We start from the raw sequence: 17,022 nt of genomic DNA on the forward strand, positions 1-17,022 counted from the left end.
GGGACCCTTGCGGTTTCGCTCTTTCATTCTTCTACATATGCTGTTCCCACTGCAGAAGGCCGTAGCCCACCGACAAAATCATCTTTCAAGATCCAGCTCAGGTAATTTTTCTTTTGAGTCAGGAATGGTGCTCCTGTGCCCTGCATTGTACCCTATGCATGTCTGTAATATTGCACAGAACACACTGTACTGCATTATTTGGCTTTTAATTTGTTTAACCCATTATCTAAACAGCAAACTCTATGAGGGTATAGATTTTTTTTCTTGAAAGGTCTTATCATGTAATACTGTATAATACATGTGTGTGTAAGAGTGACTTAAGTTGACTTGACTTGAATTGAAACAGTTTTGGAGAGGAATCAATGAATGGAGAGCCTTAAAAGTAGGTCTGAAGAATTAGGTTTGCTATAATTTATAACAGAGAGGTTTTAAAGCAGTGGTACAGGCATATGCTTTTTCTAGAAGCTACATAAAAAGAAACGGTTAGGTTCCCCAGCAGGCTAAGTATAGAACCATATGATTCGGCAATCCTGCTACTCAGTATAGACCCAAAACAACTGAAAGCAGGGACTTGAACAGATATTTGCACATCAATGTTCAGAGTGGCATTATTCATAATTGCCAAAAGATGGAAAAGCAACCCAAGTGTCCATCAATGATAAATGGATAAATAAAATATGGTCTATACATACAATGGAATATTATTCAGCCATAAAAAGTCCTGATACATGCAACAATATGGATGAACCTTGAAAACATTATGCTGAGTGAAAATAAGCCAGACCCAAAAGAACAAATATTGTATGAACTCAACTAATTTGAAATAATTATAATTACAAACTCATAGAGTCAAGAGCTAGAATATAGGTTACCAGGGAACCGGGTGAGGATAGGGAATGGGAAGTTAAGGTTTAAAATGTATGGAGTTCCTATATGGAATGATGGAAATGTTTTGGTAATGGATGGTTCCCTGTGATGGTGTGATGGTAGCATAACATTGTGAAAGCAATTAACTGCACTGAAATTTGTATCTGATTATGATTAAAAGGGGGAAATGTTAGATTATATAAATGGTAACAAAATAAAATTTTTAAAAAAAAATCCATGGAACTACATTACACAAGCAGTGAACCCTATGTTAAACCGTGGGTTTTAGTTAATAGTGCAATTATAAAAGCGTTATCATCATCAGTTGGAATATTTGTTCCACACCAATGCAAGTTGTTGATGGTAGGGTGGTGTATTGGCATCCTGTATTTTATACATGATTGTTGTTTAAACTCACAACTTCTTTAATATGGAAAAAATATTTATTTTAAAAAAAGAAAGCATTACCATTTTTTCAACTGTATCTAATAGAGATTATAGTTAGCAGGTCTGGGGAGATTGCTGATGGACAATGTTGGAAAATACCAAGCACTGCCCATTTAATAACTTGCCCAAGGGTAGAATCATTTTATATATTACAGGTTGTAGACTTATGATAAAGACAGAACAGTGGGTTGATGTTATTTTGTGGATTTATGCCCACAAGCCTTAATAACAATATATGTGCCATTTTTGCAATGTTGTTACAGTAATTGCCTTATTTTTCCTGATATCCTGTGTTTTACTCATTTTTAGAATATAATGTAAACAAAGAGAAGCCTACATGAACATTATAACAATATAGTAGTCCCATCAGATCAAGTATTACCCAATACCTCGCCAAAATTCTGGATTATTCAGTCAAATAGTTAAATTAAGAAAAGATATTTAATTCAGGCTTTCCATTTCTAAGGATTATATATTTGATTTAATTCTATTCAAGAGAAATTAGTTCTACCTGCAGTGCCTTCAAAAGAGATGATTCTGATTAAACCGAACTATTTTAATATACAATTACAAAAGTTGATAAAATTCAAAGTTAACTCAGTCCCTTTTCCTCTAACCCTATGTTCTAGAAGTCAGCATCTTTAAATGTTCCTTTAGAGTTTTGCTGCATTTGTATTGCTATAAAAACATACTAGTTTATTTCACATACAGGTGAATTTTGATAGTGGTCATCTATTTTAGACATGGTCACTTCCACTGCAGGTATACAGTTTGCCAACATTGTATCCAAGGACAATCAATGGCAACTGTGTGGGGTCTACAAATGTCACAAAAATAACTCTTTGTGGTGAGGAATAATGCAACTGTTTCTTAACATTGTATCAGTTCTTAGAAACCATGACCTAGATATAAACAAAATGGGAAACTTTTTCTCTTAAATATGGACTCATTTAGTATTTAGTTTCAAGATTTTAAGCAATTTACTGATTATTTAGCATCTTTACTTATTTATTCATGATTTTTTTCTATATTTTGTAATTGTTTTATATTCACTTTAAAATAAGTGGAAATAAAATTAAAACCTCTTCAACACTAAATCTAACAACAATTTATGAATACAACAGTTTTAAGTGATGCTTTCACCTGTGCAAAGGAAGAAAGAAGCAGATGGATACATATTAATATCTCTCAGGATGAATTATTTAATAGTAATAACAATCTAATAAGTCTTGTTTTGAAATTTCCCTACTAAAGGATTATAATGAGCTAAAAGCAGGATATCTGTTTGGCATCTTCATAACCATTTTACTTATTATAAGCCCTTTCAGTGACAGAGATATAGGTAGATATTGAGTATCTATTATACACAGGTATACTGTCTCCTGTTTTTTTATTTTCTACCTTTTTCCTGGAGCTTTAAAGGAGTTAATACTCATGCTATCCTTTTGAATCCCTTTTTTTGCCAGATGGAAAAGTTGAGGCTACACAGATCGAGCCATGGGATTTTAAAGACAAAAAGAAGGTAACTATTGGAAAGTTTTTGTTCCCTGCTCTGGTAGTGGCAGTAGAAAGTTCATGATCCTGTTAGATTATTCATTTTTTTGAGAAGGAAAGAGTGGAGAGAGAAAAAATGGTGGGTCATCCTGAATATGGAATGATGAGCCTTCTTATATTCTCCACCCAGTGAGTATTTGCCCCAAGGGAGCTGCCAATTTGGGTAATTGAGGAAACAGAGGCTATAACTAGAGTTACTCACAGAAGGGAGAGTCCAAATCATGGCTTCAGTTTTTTGCACAAGGGGAATATCATTTCAAATAATCAGGTTGGTCCCTCCTCAGAGCCTTTGAATCTGTCCCACATCGGAACAGTGCAAAACAGGGAGTAGCGGATGTGGATTTTGGCATTGTTCATTTCCGGCAAGTGATTTAATAATTAATGAATAACTATGACAACTGAAATATTGAATCAGTATATGTTTCATACCTGCTTTGGACAGGAGACCTCCACCATTTGGTTAGAGCTGTGATACCTGAGTGAGAGTCATTAGCTTTCTAGGAGCAATAGGATACAAAGTGTAAAAATAATAATAATAAAATTAAAAATAGAGATTATAAAATGACTATTTATGGGAGTTAAATACAAAAAACCCTCATGGGTTTGGAAAAGGAACTCCTGAGATCCAAATATGACTTTTAAAAAGCAACACTTTAGCAGCTTGTTTGAAGTATAATTGACATACAATAAACCATGAGCATCTAAAGTATATAACTTGATAAGTTTTGACATACCTATTCACTGTGAAGCCATGACCATACTACACATACCCATCATACCCACGCCCCTTTGTTTCTTCATGCCCCCATGTACAGACGTGGTTTCATTTCTCTTCAGTTAAATACCTAGTAGTAAAATCATTGGACATTTGGTATATGTATGTTTACCTTTGTAAGAAACTGCCAAACTTGTTTTCCAAAGTGGTTTTCCCCATATAACATTCCTACCAGCAGTGTATGAGAAACCCAGTTCCTCCATATTCTGGGTGAGTCTTTTTAATTTTAGCCATTCTGACAGTTGTATAGAGGTATTTCACTGTAATTTTGATTTGCAAATCTGTAATGATGAATATATTGGGCATCTTTTGATGTACTGATTTGCCATCTGTGCATACCTTCTTTAGTGGGTTGTCTGGTCTTTTGCCCATTTTTACTTGGGATGTTCATTTTCTTATTTTTGGGTTTTGAGATTTCTATATATTCTGGATATAAATTATTTGTATATTTTGAACACAAGTCCTTTTTTGAAGAACTGTATAAACTGATTCTAAAATTCAGAAATGGAATATACCTAAATAACCAATACAACTTTGAATAAGAACAAAGTTGGGGGAATGAATGGATCAACATTACCTAATGTAAAAACTTATGATAAAGCTATAGTAATCGAGGCAGGGTAGTAAGGGTGAAAAGACAGACATATAAACCAATGGAACAAAGTTCAGAAGCCAGAAATAGACTCATTCATGTACATAATCAATTTTTGTCTATGGTATAAAGGTAATTCAATGCAAAAGATGGAGTTTTTTTCAACAAATAGTGCTGTAACAATTGGGTGTACATATATAGAAACATTAACTTTAATACATATTTCACACCACATACAAAGACAAATTCAAAATGGACCATAGACCTGAATGAAAAAACCTAAAGCCAGAACTGGCAATTCATTGATCCCCCCGCAAAATGAAAATGTAAGTCCATTGTTAAAAAAGTTACTAAGAATTTTAAGATGGCAATAGGAGAGCATTCTTTTAAGTGTGGAGCCCTGGGCATCAATGAATCCAACTCTGCTTAAAACTATAAAACCTCTAGAAGAAAAACATAGTAGAAAACCTTTTTACCCTGGGTTATGCAAAGATTTACCAGATACAATACTAAAAGCATGATCCATAAGGGAACAAATTTGATAAATTGGATGTTATCAAAAATTAAAACTGATCTTAAAAGAGGTTATAAAATGAACAAAAGACAAGCCACAGACTGGGAAATAACATTTGCAAAAAAGACTAAAAACATTTTAGCATTAATTATACACTTATTATGTACCAGACAATGTTCTTAAGAACTTTATATAGAGAGAGTCAAACAACCTTATAAAGTAGTTACAATTTTTTATTTCATCTGTGGAAGGCACAGGAAATTAAGAACCCAATTTAATAATATAAAACTAGTAAGCCAAAGTGCCAAAATTGGAGACGTGGCTGTCTGATTCCAGAACCTATTTTCTTTGCATCTCCTAAGGTAAAAAGTAAGAGCTATCTCTCTCTTCCCCTTTTCTGAGGAGGGGTTTAAGAAAGTTACTTAGACTACTTTTTCAAAACTCCTAAAATAAGGTATTTTTGATGGGCATGTCTGCCCAGCTATGTTCAATATATCATATTCTCTTCCTATAAGCCTTTTCCCAGACTGGGCAAACCAAGGGATTACCAGTGTTTCTGGGACTGGTATCAGCAATCCAAGGTAGCACAAGTAAGTATGTAACGCCTGGTACCTGATAAAGCAGCCTTGAGCTTGAATTGCCACATTGCCCAATTTACTCTTTTGGAAAAGGGACATTCCTGCTGCAGGGTACATAGTGGTTTCTTATGCCCTGAAAGAATACATGTTCCTCCTCAGTGACTACTTACATCTAGAGAGTGGACACAGCATGGAAACACTCATGTTTATCTGTGTGTCTAAGCCCACCCACTGTTTCACTGCAGGCCCTGGAGAAAGAAGCATCAAGTCCTAAAAAGGCATTTGGGCTGAAAAACACAATATGCTTGGATACCCTTGCTTCATGTAAACACAGGGTGATTGTGTATTCTAAGAGTCTGGGTGTTGCAGTTCTGCAAGCATCTGATTAGCATCTAGAAAGCATCCCTAGAGAGGGCTGCAGACCTCTTTGTCTGGAGGGTGTATACATGACTCTGGTCACTAGGGATTCCTAGCAATTTGCCTATGAATATTTCATCCCAGATTCCCATTGAGGTATGTTTTGAAAGTCTTTAGTACTTTTATGGCAAAAGGCTTTGCCTAGCCCATCTTATTTTACAAGTGCAAGTGAAGCATTTTGCTGTACAAGGAAGAGTCATGGGAAATTCAAATGTTCTTCTTTGTACAGGAGAAGTAATGTGGCCTGTAAGGTTTATCCAAAAGCTGGTAATTGCTGGGTAAACTGTTTTGAACCATCGGGGCCAGGAGTCTTTAAAGACTTCAGCTTTGACGTCACATTAAGTTTCAAAGAATACAAAACAACACACCACATAGCTTATGGTACTCTCTCGTTTCATGGGCCAAAAAGTACAGGATCATATTCCTTATTTCCATCGGATAACTTTGTACATAGCACTTTAATTTTCTAATGTCTTTATGCCTTCCAATCTTCAAAATGATGAATACAATAATTGCCTCTCTGTACTCCGTGGCAGGATTAGAGGATCACATTTTTCCTGGGTGTTCTTGGTCAGTTAGCACAGCAAATTCCTTTGAACCACCCCCTATATGATCTCAGCCTTTCTGACTTGAACCCAGTCACACACAGCACCACCAACAAAACCTGAAACTGGCCTTTAACACTTGACACATCCAGAACACAGGTCTCTGAGATTTAGCAAAGTCCACAAGATGGGTGTGGCTATCCCTTCATGTAATAATTTTACTTGATTTACTTATGTAAAACTTTGAAATGCAGGTATACATATTGGCAGTTAAATTTTGTCAAATAGGGAAAACTCTTAGGTTTGTAATTTTAAAGTGGTTTTTAAAATTCTATGAAAGAGAAAAGCCAAGGGAAGAAAGCATCTGTACATATATCCATTTATTATCTGTTTCGATGTTATTTGCTCCAAGATCACAGCTTTCATCCACCTGTTCTCTCCAGCTCCAGCTTTCTACTGAAAATCACAATATTCTCTGTGCATTCATATTAATTTAATCATGTAGAAATTATGCCTTATTTAGAAAAAAAGCATTTTGCATGAAGACCATCTATTATATACGTAAGTAAATAAGAATGTTGTTTCCACTTATTATAGACAATAATGAATAAGCATTAGGGGAGCGGAAGGTTATTGCATCTACCTATGAAACTAGCATTAAACAGTTGCTTCTTATTTCATCAGGGAAAAGGAATGTGCTCTGGGGAAATAGTAATGCAACAGGAATAAAGTACTCAGATGGCTAAACAAAATACCTGCCTGCTGCAGGTATTTCAGTTGGGGGAGGGAGGGCTTGCTTACCGGGGGCTACTTAGGAAGAGATGAGGTCCGCATCTGTTTCTCTCTACTATGTGAAAATGAAGGCACCAAACCAAGTCAGGTACAGGAATGACAAAAATTCTTAGTTTAATTCATCTCTTAGTGTGTCTAAAGGACAGAGATTTGCAGGGTGAAGGTGCTCAAAGTTCATTCGTCATTGAGAATTGTCATGCTCGTTTCTTATCTGAAGGGCTCAATTTTTTCTTAAAGGGCACATACAAAACCATTTCAAAGTTCATTGTCCAATTTGTTTCCAACCCTTGAAGGGCAGCTTTTCCATTAGAAATCTAACACAAAAACGTCTTTAACAGGCTTTTCTGCAGGAAGGGAACCAAGCAGGACTCCTGGGACTAGAAGTGTGAATTTTAATGCTTCGTTGCAAAAGGAGACTGGACATTCTCATTCAGCATCGCGTTTAAAGCCGAGTGTGGTGACTAATACGTGAAGCTGTGCATTAATGACCTAAATTAGATTACAGGTATCAATTTTACATAAAGCAGATTACTATTACGTGCCATGGTGGAATTTTAAATGCTCCGTGTCCATGCATCTTTAATATTTACGTGTTCAAATTTAATGTGCAAGGCAATTGCATTTCTTGAGCCCACTTTTGCATCTAGATGGGTAAACGAAAAACCCCACCACTTTTTATTTTATTCATATATCCCTTCACTAAAAATTGTATTCGGCGTTCTTTTCCTTTTTTGCAAAGCTTTAGCGTTTTTAAAAGAAAATGGAAAGGCCACACATTCCATTCTATCATTATGGTTTCAGCAATTGTGAACAGGCGAATAATGAAACGGAAGGGGAAAGAATACAGAACAGAACAAACAGGCCTTCTTGAACAGCATCCTTCTTAAGGCACGGAATCCCGGGGACCGGAGTGCTGGGTGACAGAGCATCCCCGAGCACTGTGTTATTAGCGGTGGCAAGGCATGCGCCAGAAGGGCCCAGCGCGCCCTCGGCCTCTCAATTCCAGCCGTACATTCCGCAGTTCTTCTCAGGAACTTCTCGGTCTCTTTTCCCCTCCCTTGGGCACACACCAGCCTGGCCCGACTCCCACCCATCTCTCTCCTCAGAGCCCAGACCCACAGCGTTGACGGAATAGAGTGTCCTTCCTATTGGTCCGAGCGTCATTCCCTGAGATGGCACCGCCCGCCTGATTGGCTGGCCACTCCCGACCCCCCGCCCATCCCTTCACTCAGGTTGCCCAGCACCCCGCCCCTCCTCAGCCCGAGCCCCCGCCCTCGCCACCTCCCCCGCGTACCCGCCGGCTTGCCTAGCCCGGCTCTGCTGGGCTCGCTCTGCGCGGGGGCTGGCTCGCTGGCCCCGCCCCCGGGGCGCGCGGCTCTATAAAAGCAGCTGCGCGGCGGGCTAGCCCAGAGCGTGGCGGAGGAGGTGAAGGCGGGAGGCGGTTTCGGGGTTGGGGTAGTCGCAGGCTAGGGAAGCGCGGCTGCGGCGGCCAAGCTGTGGTCGGAGCTTCGAAGGGAGTGATCAGGGAACCCGGGTGGGCTGCTTTGTTTCCAGTGCTTTTGAGTTTTCTCGCCTTTTGCCTGGCCGAGTGTCGCCCACTGAACAGAGATCCCCCTCGCAAAACCCAGCGCGAGTCTCCCGTCAGTTGTTGGGCGCGGGATCTCCGGGAGCGTCGCGGTGCCCAAGCGCTGACCGAGCGAGAAGGAAGGCGAGCAGAGCCGGCCGCGGGTGGGACCCGGAGCTTGCCCGCCTCCTTCGCTCTCCGCATCCAGTCCGCTCGCGCAGGGCGCGCGATGAAGGCGGTGAGCCCCGTGCGCCCATCGGGCCGCAAGGCGCCGTCGGGCTGCGGCGGCGGGGAGCTGGCGCTGCGTTGCCTGGCAGAGCACGGCCACAGCCTGGGCGGCTCCGCGGCTGCAGCGGCGGCGGCGGCGGCCGCGCGCTGCAAAGCGGCGGAGGCGGCGGCCGACGAGCCGGCACTGTGCCTGCAGTGCGATATGAACGACTGCTACAGCCGCCTGCGGAGGCTGGTGCCCACCATCCCGCCCAACAAGAAAGTCAGCAAAGTGGAGATCCTGCAGCACGTTATCGACTACATCCTGGACCTGCAGCTGGCGCTGGAGACGCATCCGGCTCTGCTGAGGCAGCCACCCCCGCCAGCCCCGCCGCACCACCCGGCCGGGTCCTGTCCGGCTGTGCCGCCGCGGACCCCGCTCACAGCGCTCAACACCGACCCGGTGAGAGGTCGGATGCCGGCCGGGCGGCGGACGCCACGGGAGTCCAGGGGGTCGGTGACGGGTGGAGGGACGTGGGAGCTCCCCTTCTTTGGGGCAGGGACCGGCCAAGAATGACAGCCGTCCCGCACCCCCCCCCCCCAACTCCAGGCGCCGGGCGCTGCTCGCCGCCGGCTGGGCTTGGCGGGCGCTGGTTCGGTGACCAGGCGCGGTGGGGCTCTGGGCTGTGAGCATCCAGGACTGTCAAGTTTATGCTGTGCCCGGAGGGTCCGTGAGCCCTCGCCGGGTCCCTCCCCTTGGCGTCCGGGCTGGGCGGGGGGCGCCGGCATGTCCGCCTGGTTTCCGAGAGCGAATCCGGGACGTTGGCGAGTGCGTTACTGCCGCCAGCTAACCTTTCCCTTGGCGTTGGGTTGCTGTTCCAGGCCGGCGCGGTGAACCAGCAGGGCGACAGCATTCTGTGCCGCTGAGCCGCGCTCTCCAGGTGAGCGCGCATCTCCCTTCGCGGGTAGCCGGTCACCAGGAACGCCAGTCCCCGGGAAATCCTGGGGCCAGGCACCGCACTGTTCTGCCCTGGGCATAACTGACGGCAAACTCCCAAAGTGGCGGACACCCCCCTCTCGCTTGCTACTCCCCGGTTAGCAAGTGATCCTGTACCAAGCTTCAGTAACGAGGGGCCCCCTATATATGGAGATGGACCAGCTCGCTGCCCCGCGGCCCCGGTGGGCTCCTCCTGACCCCACCTTCCCGAGGGAGGGCACGCTAGTGTGCGGGCAAACTGCCCCGATGTCCGCCCCCGACCCCCCATTCTCACACAAGCCTGACACCCACAAGGGGGAGGCGCGGGTAGGGCCAGCGAATGGGTCCCCCTCTCCAGGCATCCAGGGGGCCCACAGCTGCCCGTTCGGCGCCGGGCCCGACCGCGGGCTGCGGGTGTTGTCTGACCTGGTTTGTTTTGGGTTGTTGATCAAGCATGTCTTGAGTTTGGTTGGTGGCGCCAGTCGGTCTGCAGCGGGAAGGTTCACACCCCCCCTCTATTCATTCCTCTTCCACAGGTGTGCGGCCGCCTGAGCCCGGGCCAGGAGCACTAAAGCGGGAGGGGGAAGAGCAGAAGTTAGAGAAAAAACCACCGGAGGAAAGGAAAACACTTCAGCAAATTCTAGAAACGTTTTCATTCATCATTCCGAGAGAGAAAGAGAAAGAGAGAGAGAGAGAGGGAGAGAGAGAGAGGGAGAGGAAAAAAAAAAAAGAAACTTTCACTCTTTTTTTGCACGTTCATAAACATTCTATATACGTATTCTGTTTTGTTTCTTCATTTATATTCGCTGTGAATTGTACATTTCTGTGTGTTTGGGAGGTGCAGTTAAACTTTTCAACTTAAGTGTGACAGAACTGATAAATAGATCAAAAGAGTAAATCCAACTTTAGAAGCCTACTCGGTGACCAAGGAGCTCAATTTTTGTTTTGAAGCTTTACTAATATACCAGAGCATTGTAGATATATTGTTTCTTTACATCTATTGTTTAAAATAGATGACTATAACGGGGGCAGGGAACTTTCTTTTCCCTGCAAGAATGTTACATATTGTGTATAGATAATGAGTGACATTTCATACCATGTATATATAGAGATGTTCTATAAGTGTGAGAAAAGTATATGCTTTAATAGACTACTGTAATTATAAGATATTTTTAATTAAATATTTTTTGTAAATATTATGTGTGTGTTTTTTTTAATCTATGGGAATATTTCTTTTGGAAAATTATTTTTCAGCTCAGTTGCAGAGCTCTCGATATCTTGAATGTCTTTTGTTTGGCCTGGTTTTTAAATTTTGTTTTGCCCAATGTTGTAGACTCAGAAATAACAGTTACGGTTAGTCTTGCATGACTGCATGAGATATTTAATCACAAAATAAACTTGTCTCAGTCCATTCAAATGTGTTTTCTCTAACCTAGATTGAAATCTTTGTATTTGAAGCATATGTGTTGAAAATATACTTTATCAGTTTTAAGTACAGGGTTTTATAGTGTAATATATAAAGTGTAATTTTTTGTTTAACTGAGGTCAAAATGAATTCTGAATGATTTTGCATATGGGGAGGGGAAATGCTTGGATCCTTAAGGAGTTTATGAAATCTGCTGTTTTATCAAAGTGAAAAAGATTTTACTTATCTCTCTTCATTTTATACTAAAGCTTAATGTCACTAAATTTCATGTCTGTACAGATTATTTAAATCATAGAAATGAAAAATGTTCTCTGCTTGGTACCAAAGGACAGACTCTTGGAAATGAACACTTACTGCTTTCCTTCCTCCAAAGAATATTAATAGGCAACAGTGAGAGAGAAAATAAAAGGCATAATGGCAGATCCTTCAAGCAGGGATAAAAGTCGATCTTCAAACACTTAACTTAAGTAGACCAAAAATTCTGATGACCGCATCTAGATTATTTTTTTATAAAAATGATTTTCACTATAGCTACGTTAGTTATCCCTAAGCTACTGTTCAATCTCGTGTGATGTGTAACTTTTTACATGTGAATATTAAAGTAGATTATCTGTCTTGTACTGTGATTTCTGGTCTCATTTCTTAAAAACCTTACACTTATTTTTACACTTTTCTCTCAAAGGATGGTAATATTTTCTAAATTAGTTAGGACTGTCAGGGCTTGTGAACATTATGCATTTAATGTGATCAGTACTTTACACACCAGTTACATGGAATTTTCAGAGTGAGAGAATTACGCAGGATTTAATTGGGTGCTTTGTAAATAGTCAACTATGTGTGTAACGTGGTCTGTTTGATTTTGAAAAGGAAAGGATTTATTTTAGATTATAAAAGTATTATAGACCCAAGGGACTTTTTATGAGGTCAAAGTCAAATATTTGTGTAAATATGAAACATCATGGTCTCTGGTACTCAGTTTAAGGGGCACTGTCTCAATAGAAATGAACAAAAGTTAATGCTAGCAAGTTCAAATAAATCAGAAGGTTTAAAATCTGTCCCATCACCTCTGACATTTTTACTGGTTCTAGGTACTTTAAGAATTTGAAGTACTTGATGTTGGGCCTTACAAAAGTCAAAGGACTGCTCGTTTAAATGAAGTTTATTTTTATTTTTGATCTTATCCATTCTTGTCCCATATCAAGAGGAAAAGACGAGCAGTGCTGGAATTCCAAATTTAAAGAATTCTAACGATTGCATTCTTTGTTATTAAAAGAGGGACAATTCCTCCTTCTTATTTTGCAGTTTAATTTCACTAGGAAGCATGTCACATGTACACTTTTAGTTTGAGTTAGACATCTGTCAAGACTGACTGCTGAACCTTATCTAACTAAGCCTCTGGGCACAGTTTAAAACTTATGCTGGTAGAGTTCGAACCTTAAAATAAATGGAGAAATATTTTTGGTCTTTGTAGATAGATGTTGTTCCTCTGTTAAACTTGTATTTTGGGTATAAAAAAATCACTAAAAAGGAAGAAAAATGTTTTAAGTAATACATTTCAGAGAGTTGGCATTTTCTCGTTGGCCACTCAAGCAACATTTGGTATCTCTAAAGAAACAAAGGTCATTGTTTATTTAAAAAAAAAATTACACACAGTTGCATGACATTCCATTAAAATGTTGGCTGTGTCCTAACCAAGCAACCAGATAACAAAAACATTTCAAGTCCTCTATGTAGGTAGTTGTAATTATTCTGATATTTGGTTCAACAGAGGAAGATATCCTAACTGCTTTCATTTCATCTGTTGACTTATCATTGTATAGGCACAATCAAAGAGTAAGAATCATTTAAAAACCTCGAAAGAAAAAAAAAAGACCACATACTGGATGCTGTTTCTAATGTTACAAATCCCTGACCTTTTTGACATCTCATGTTTAAAGAAGGAAAAAAAATTCCTTTTTATTTCCAACTGCGATTAATATACTTTGATATTTTGTAAATTTTACTCAATTTATTGTCAAGCTTTAACTGCCTTTTTAGGATTTTTAAAAATCTTGACCCCCAAAATCTATTGTATTAGATACCTTCTCTAACAATAAATCTTCATGAGCAAAAGGTTCTTAAGTTTGTGGTTTTTAATTGACTTTTACTGAGTTATTCAATTTTTCATCATCAAGAATGGGTCTCTTGATTGATCACCTCAATTATTTATAGTGTTTCTTACCATATGATGAAAAATGTGGCTTAAAGATGATGATATGGACAAATAGAAAGTCTAGTTTGAATGCTAGGGAAAGCTTTAGTGTCTGTTCAGATAGGAAGCAATAATTCTATAGAAGGAGCAGGATGATGTCCAGGGAAAACTGAATTTAAAAAAAAGAAGGTAAACAATACAGACAGAAAGAAATTATTTCACAGAAGCACACAGTTAAATAAAACTGGCTCTCTCTTTCTGGCCCGCGCACTTTAATTATATATATGTTAATGAGCCCAGGTAGCCCGTGGGCTTAACATGGCCAAACCCCAGGCTCTCCAGACCTATGAAGAAGGAAAACCTTCCCTTTACCGCTCTTCAAATCCAGGAAATTAATTTATCCACCCCAGAATGAATCCTAATACGGCTGCCCTCAGTAGGTATTTTTCAGACCCAGATGATTTCTTTCAGTTACAACCCATGATATTTTGCTGAAATATGATAGTAATTAGAATCATTGCCCAAAAGGTTTTAGGATTGTAATTTTACTTACAGTTCCACCTTGATCACTGGTATAATCAATACTTTAAAGAAAACCCCATACCAAAAGGAAATTATTTTGTTTGGTTCAAATATATATGTGTCATATATATGTAACTGAAAATGCTCTCAAATTTTCAATGAAGTTTTAAAAGTGTACTTTACAGTTAAATGACTCCAAACTTATTCCTATCTTGGCTTGTTCTCAAAAGTTCCACTGAAGTGCTAAAACTTAGGTCTGAGCCATATCACCAAATGTTTTCTATACTCACCAAAGCAAAGCAGAGTGGTATTGAGGCTGCTTAAGTAGATCCATCATTCATAAAGTCTCCACAATAAATTCACACTTAGGGATCTAAAAAGAAGTCAGTAAAAATTGAAGTTAATTTGAAAAGCCCCTCAAAGTCCATAAAAGAATAAACACATCAGTTTCTGGGGAAGGAACAGAATATGTTAGCTGAACTCTACTCACTAGAACATGAATACAAAAGAATTTAACTTAAAATATTTAATGAATAGACAAGACAATTTTTCTATGCCATTCCACTCATATCTGACATTTTTTCAAATAAAAAAACTTACACTTTAGAAAGGAATTTTATAAGAGATTATGTAAGAATTGGGAAAATATGCCAATTCCTGATGAAATAAGATACAATTATTTGATTTAAATTAGTTTCAATTTAAATCGAATATCAATTTTTTATGATATGAAATACTTATCAGCAGTTTTACATGCATGTTCCTTTAAAACTTTTAAAATTTCCCTTTAATTCCAAAGTTTAATTTCCAAAGAAAAGAATTATAGTACAGTTCTTCAGGCAAATTCATATATTTCCCAATTTAAAAAATTTGTTACATCATTATTTTCTTAAGTATTTTAAATATTTTCTTAAATATCTTAAATGTTTTCAAAATACTTACTACTTTCCTCATATGCTTCAGCAGTCAGTTGAGAGACTACAATTGTTTGTATATGTGTTGTGTGTGTGTATGTGATAATTACTTACCTAGAAATAGCTAGGAAAATAGCTTTCAAAAGGAGTTTCACTCTAAAAAATACATTAGCCATATATCAGCTTTCTTCCATCTTACTACCCCTTTTTCTTGTAATTACTAAGATTTGAGATTTATAAAAGATGCATCCCCCTCCCTGTAATCTTTTAATCTTTTTTGGACCACTAAAAGCAACTATGTTTTATTTAAGTATTAGGCAGGATAGAAAACAAAGACAGGTAATTCATATGTCATGTTTATCATAGCGTAGTAGAACTTGTTTTAACCTCCCAAGTAACCTCAAGAAAAAAATTGGAAGAAAAAGTACTCATATGGAGAAGCCTTAGAGACAACCAGGAAAACAGCAATAACTAATATACAGAGATTTTACACCTTACTTCAAGAATAATTCTTGGAAACGCTCTTCATACATGCTGAACCTGTGTCCATAATGAATGTAAAAACAAAATAGTCTCCTTAAGGTAGAAACTATCATTCCTTGTGTGTCCTGCAGTACCTAACCAGGACTTTGTGCAAATATTTGTTGAACTGAATTAAGAATGTTTCCTTCACTCAATCATTCCCCGGTGCTTTCAGTTACTCCTTCTTTCCCCTTTCATCTATGCTGAATCCTTCACATCAATACCTCTAACTGCCTCTGGTCCCCCTGCCTCTAGAAACAGTAGATATGAAAAAGGATCTTATAGTCTTCCCCAACCTGCCGTTCTTTCTGGATTCTTTATCTTGACTAGTAGTTTCTGCCTTTGCCCAGGTCAGAAATCTGGGAATTGTGCTTGACTGTCTCTTGCTCCATCACATTCAATCAGCCACAAAACTCCCTGCTGAAGCTATCTCAAATCCTTTCCAGCCTCCCAGCATCACTGGTACTACCTCAGTTTATACCCTTTCCAACCCTCATTTGTACTCTTGCAGTAATCTAAACTAGTCTCCTTATCTCTTCTTTCCTCCTCTTTGCTATCTTTCATATGAATCTAACCATGTTACACTTCAAAAATTCCCCTCTGCCTAAGGGTTAAAGCCTGACTCCTTGGGCTGGCATACAACTATTGACCCACCCACCACGACCTGGACACCTATGATCCTTCATGCATCGTTTCCTGCCAGCCTTTTCTCTCTTCAACTTCTGGCTACCTTTAAGCACATATTCTAGGCTTCATCCATACCTAAGATTTTGTCCTCTATGTGCTAGACAGCAAAGCATACTTTTCTGTCTAGTCTTGCCAGAGTACGGTTGATTTTCTGAAACATAAAAGAGAGTAGCTTCAGGAAGGACACACATGGAATGGGGCGGTGGGTAGCGGGGACACTTACCCAGCCAGCCTAACTAGCTAGGCCAACCTTGCTGATCCATGCGTGAGTGAACTTATCCAGATCCAAATGGCATTCGCTTCCATGCTTCCCTTCCTTTGCACATGGTGTTGCCTCTGCCTGGATTCTACCACCCCCACCCAACTGATTAGATGAGGCCTACCCACATTATCAAGGAAATCTCTTTTACTTAAAGATAAATGATTGCAGATTTTAATCTCATCTGCAAAATACCTCCACAGAAACAATAGCCAGTTTTTGATCAAACAACTGGATACCATCATCTGGCCCAGTTGATAGAAAAAATCTAATCTTCACCACTGGTGTTAAACTACTAACCATCTTTCAAGAATCAAATGTTGTTTCTTCTGCAAAGACTATTTGATGTCTTTCCCTCATCACCTTCAAAATACCTGTTCCTCCTGTGCTATCTCACAGTTATTTTTCCATGCCTCTGTTTCCTGTAGATCCCTGGCCCTCCAGGGACTCCAGACTGCAAGTTCTAGAAGAGCATTCTTGTAACTTAATGTGTCAGTGAATCTAGCAAATTCTTTGCAATCAAAAGTCTGCCTTTTACATGAAAATTGGCTGCCTTAAACATGGAAAATGGATAAGCTGTGCGTTCTTGAGATTGAGAAAGTATGGTCAGTCTTGGACAAAGAGAGTTGGAAAGAGAAATGGAGAAGGGGAGAAGAGAATCAGAACAGATCCT

General features: G+C 39.8%; 1 protein-coding gene and 1 long non-coding RNA gene across 5 annotated transcripts in view; one reads left to right on the plus strand and one right to left on the minus strand.

The window, feature by feature from the left end:
• The window catches only part of LOC143669016 (uncharacterized), a 556,320-nt gene that overhangs the window by 528,447 nt on the left and 10,851 nt on the right, over positions 1 to 17,022 (minus strand). For all 3 annotated transcript variants that reach the window (XR_013168650.1, XR_013168651.1, XR_013168649.1), the window contains exons 2-3: positions 14,258 to 14,340; positions 10,255 to 10,396 (exon numbers count right to left, since the gene is read on the minus strand). This is a non-coding gene — a long non-coding RNA (uncharacterized LOC143669016). The remainder of the gene's footprint in view (positions 1 to 10,254; positions 10,397 to 14,257; positions 14,341 to 17,022) is intronic.
• On the plus strand, positions 8,478 to 11,874 carry ID4 (inhibitor of DNA binding 4). 2 transcript variants are annotated; one of them, XM_077143590.1, is made up of 3 exons: positions 8,479 to 9,315; positions 9,735 to 9,793; positions 10,365 to 11,874. In XM_077143590.1, exons 1-2 carry the CDS (start codon positions 8,875 to 8,877, stop codon positions 9,777 to 9,779), a joined length of 486 nt encoding a protein of 161 aa, XP_076999705.1. In that variant the 5' UTR covers positions 8,479 to 8,874; the 3' UTR covers positions 9,780 to 9,793; positions 10,365 to 11,874. The 2 variants fall into 2 exon arrangements, with proteins under 2 accessions (XP_076999706.1, XP_076999705.1); XM_077143591.1 differs by lacking the exon at positions 9,735 to 9,793 and having other exon boundaries at positions 8,478 to 9,315.

The sequence above is a fragment of the Tamandua tetradactyla genome, chromosome 25, assembly GCF_023851605.1.
Source record: "Tamandua tetradactyla isolate mTamTet1 chromosome 25, mTamTet1.pri, whole genome shotgun sequence".
NCBI lineage: Eukaryota > Metazoa > Chordata > Mammalia > Pilosa > Myrmecophagidae > Tamandua > Tamandua tetradactyla.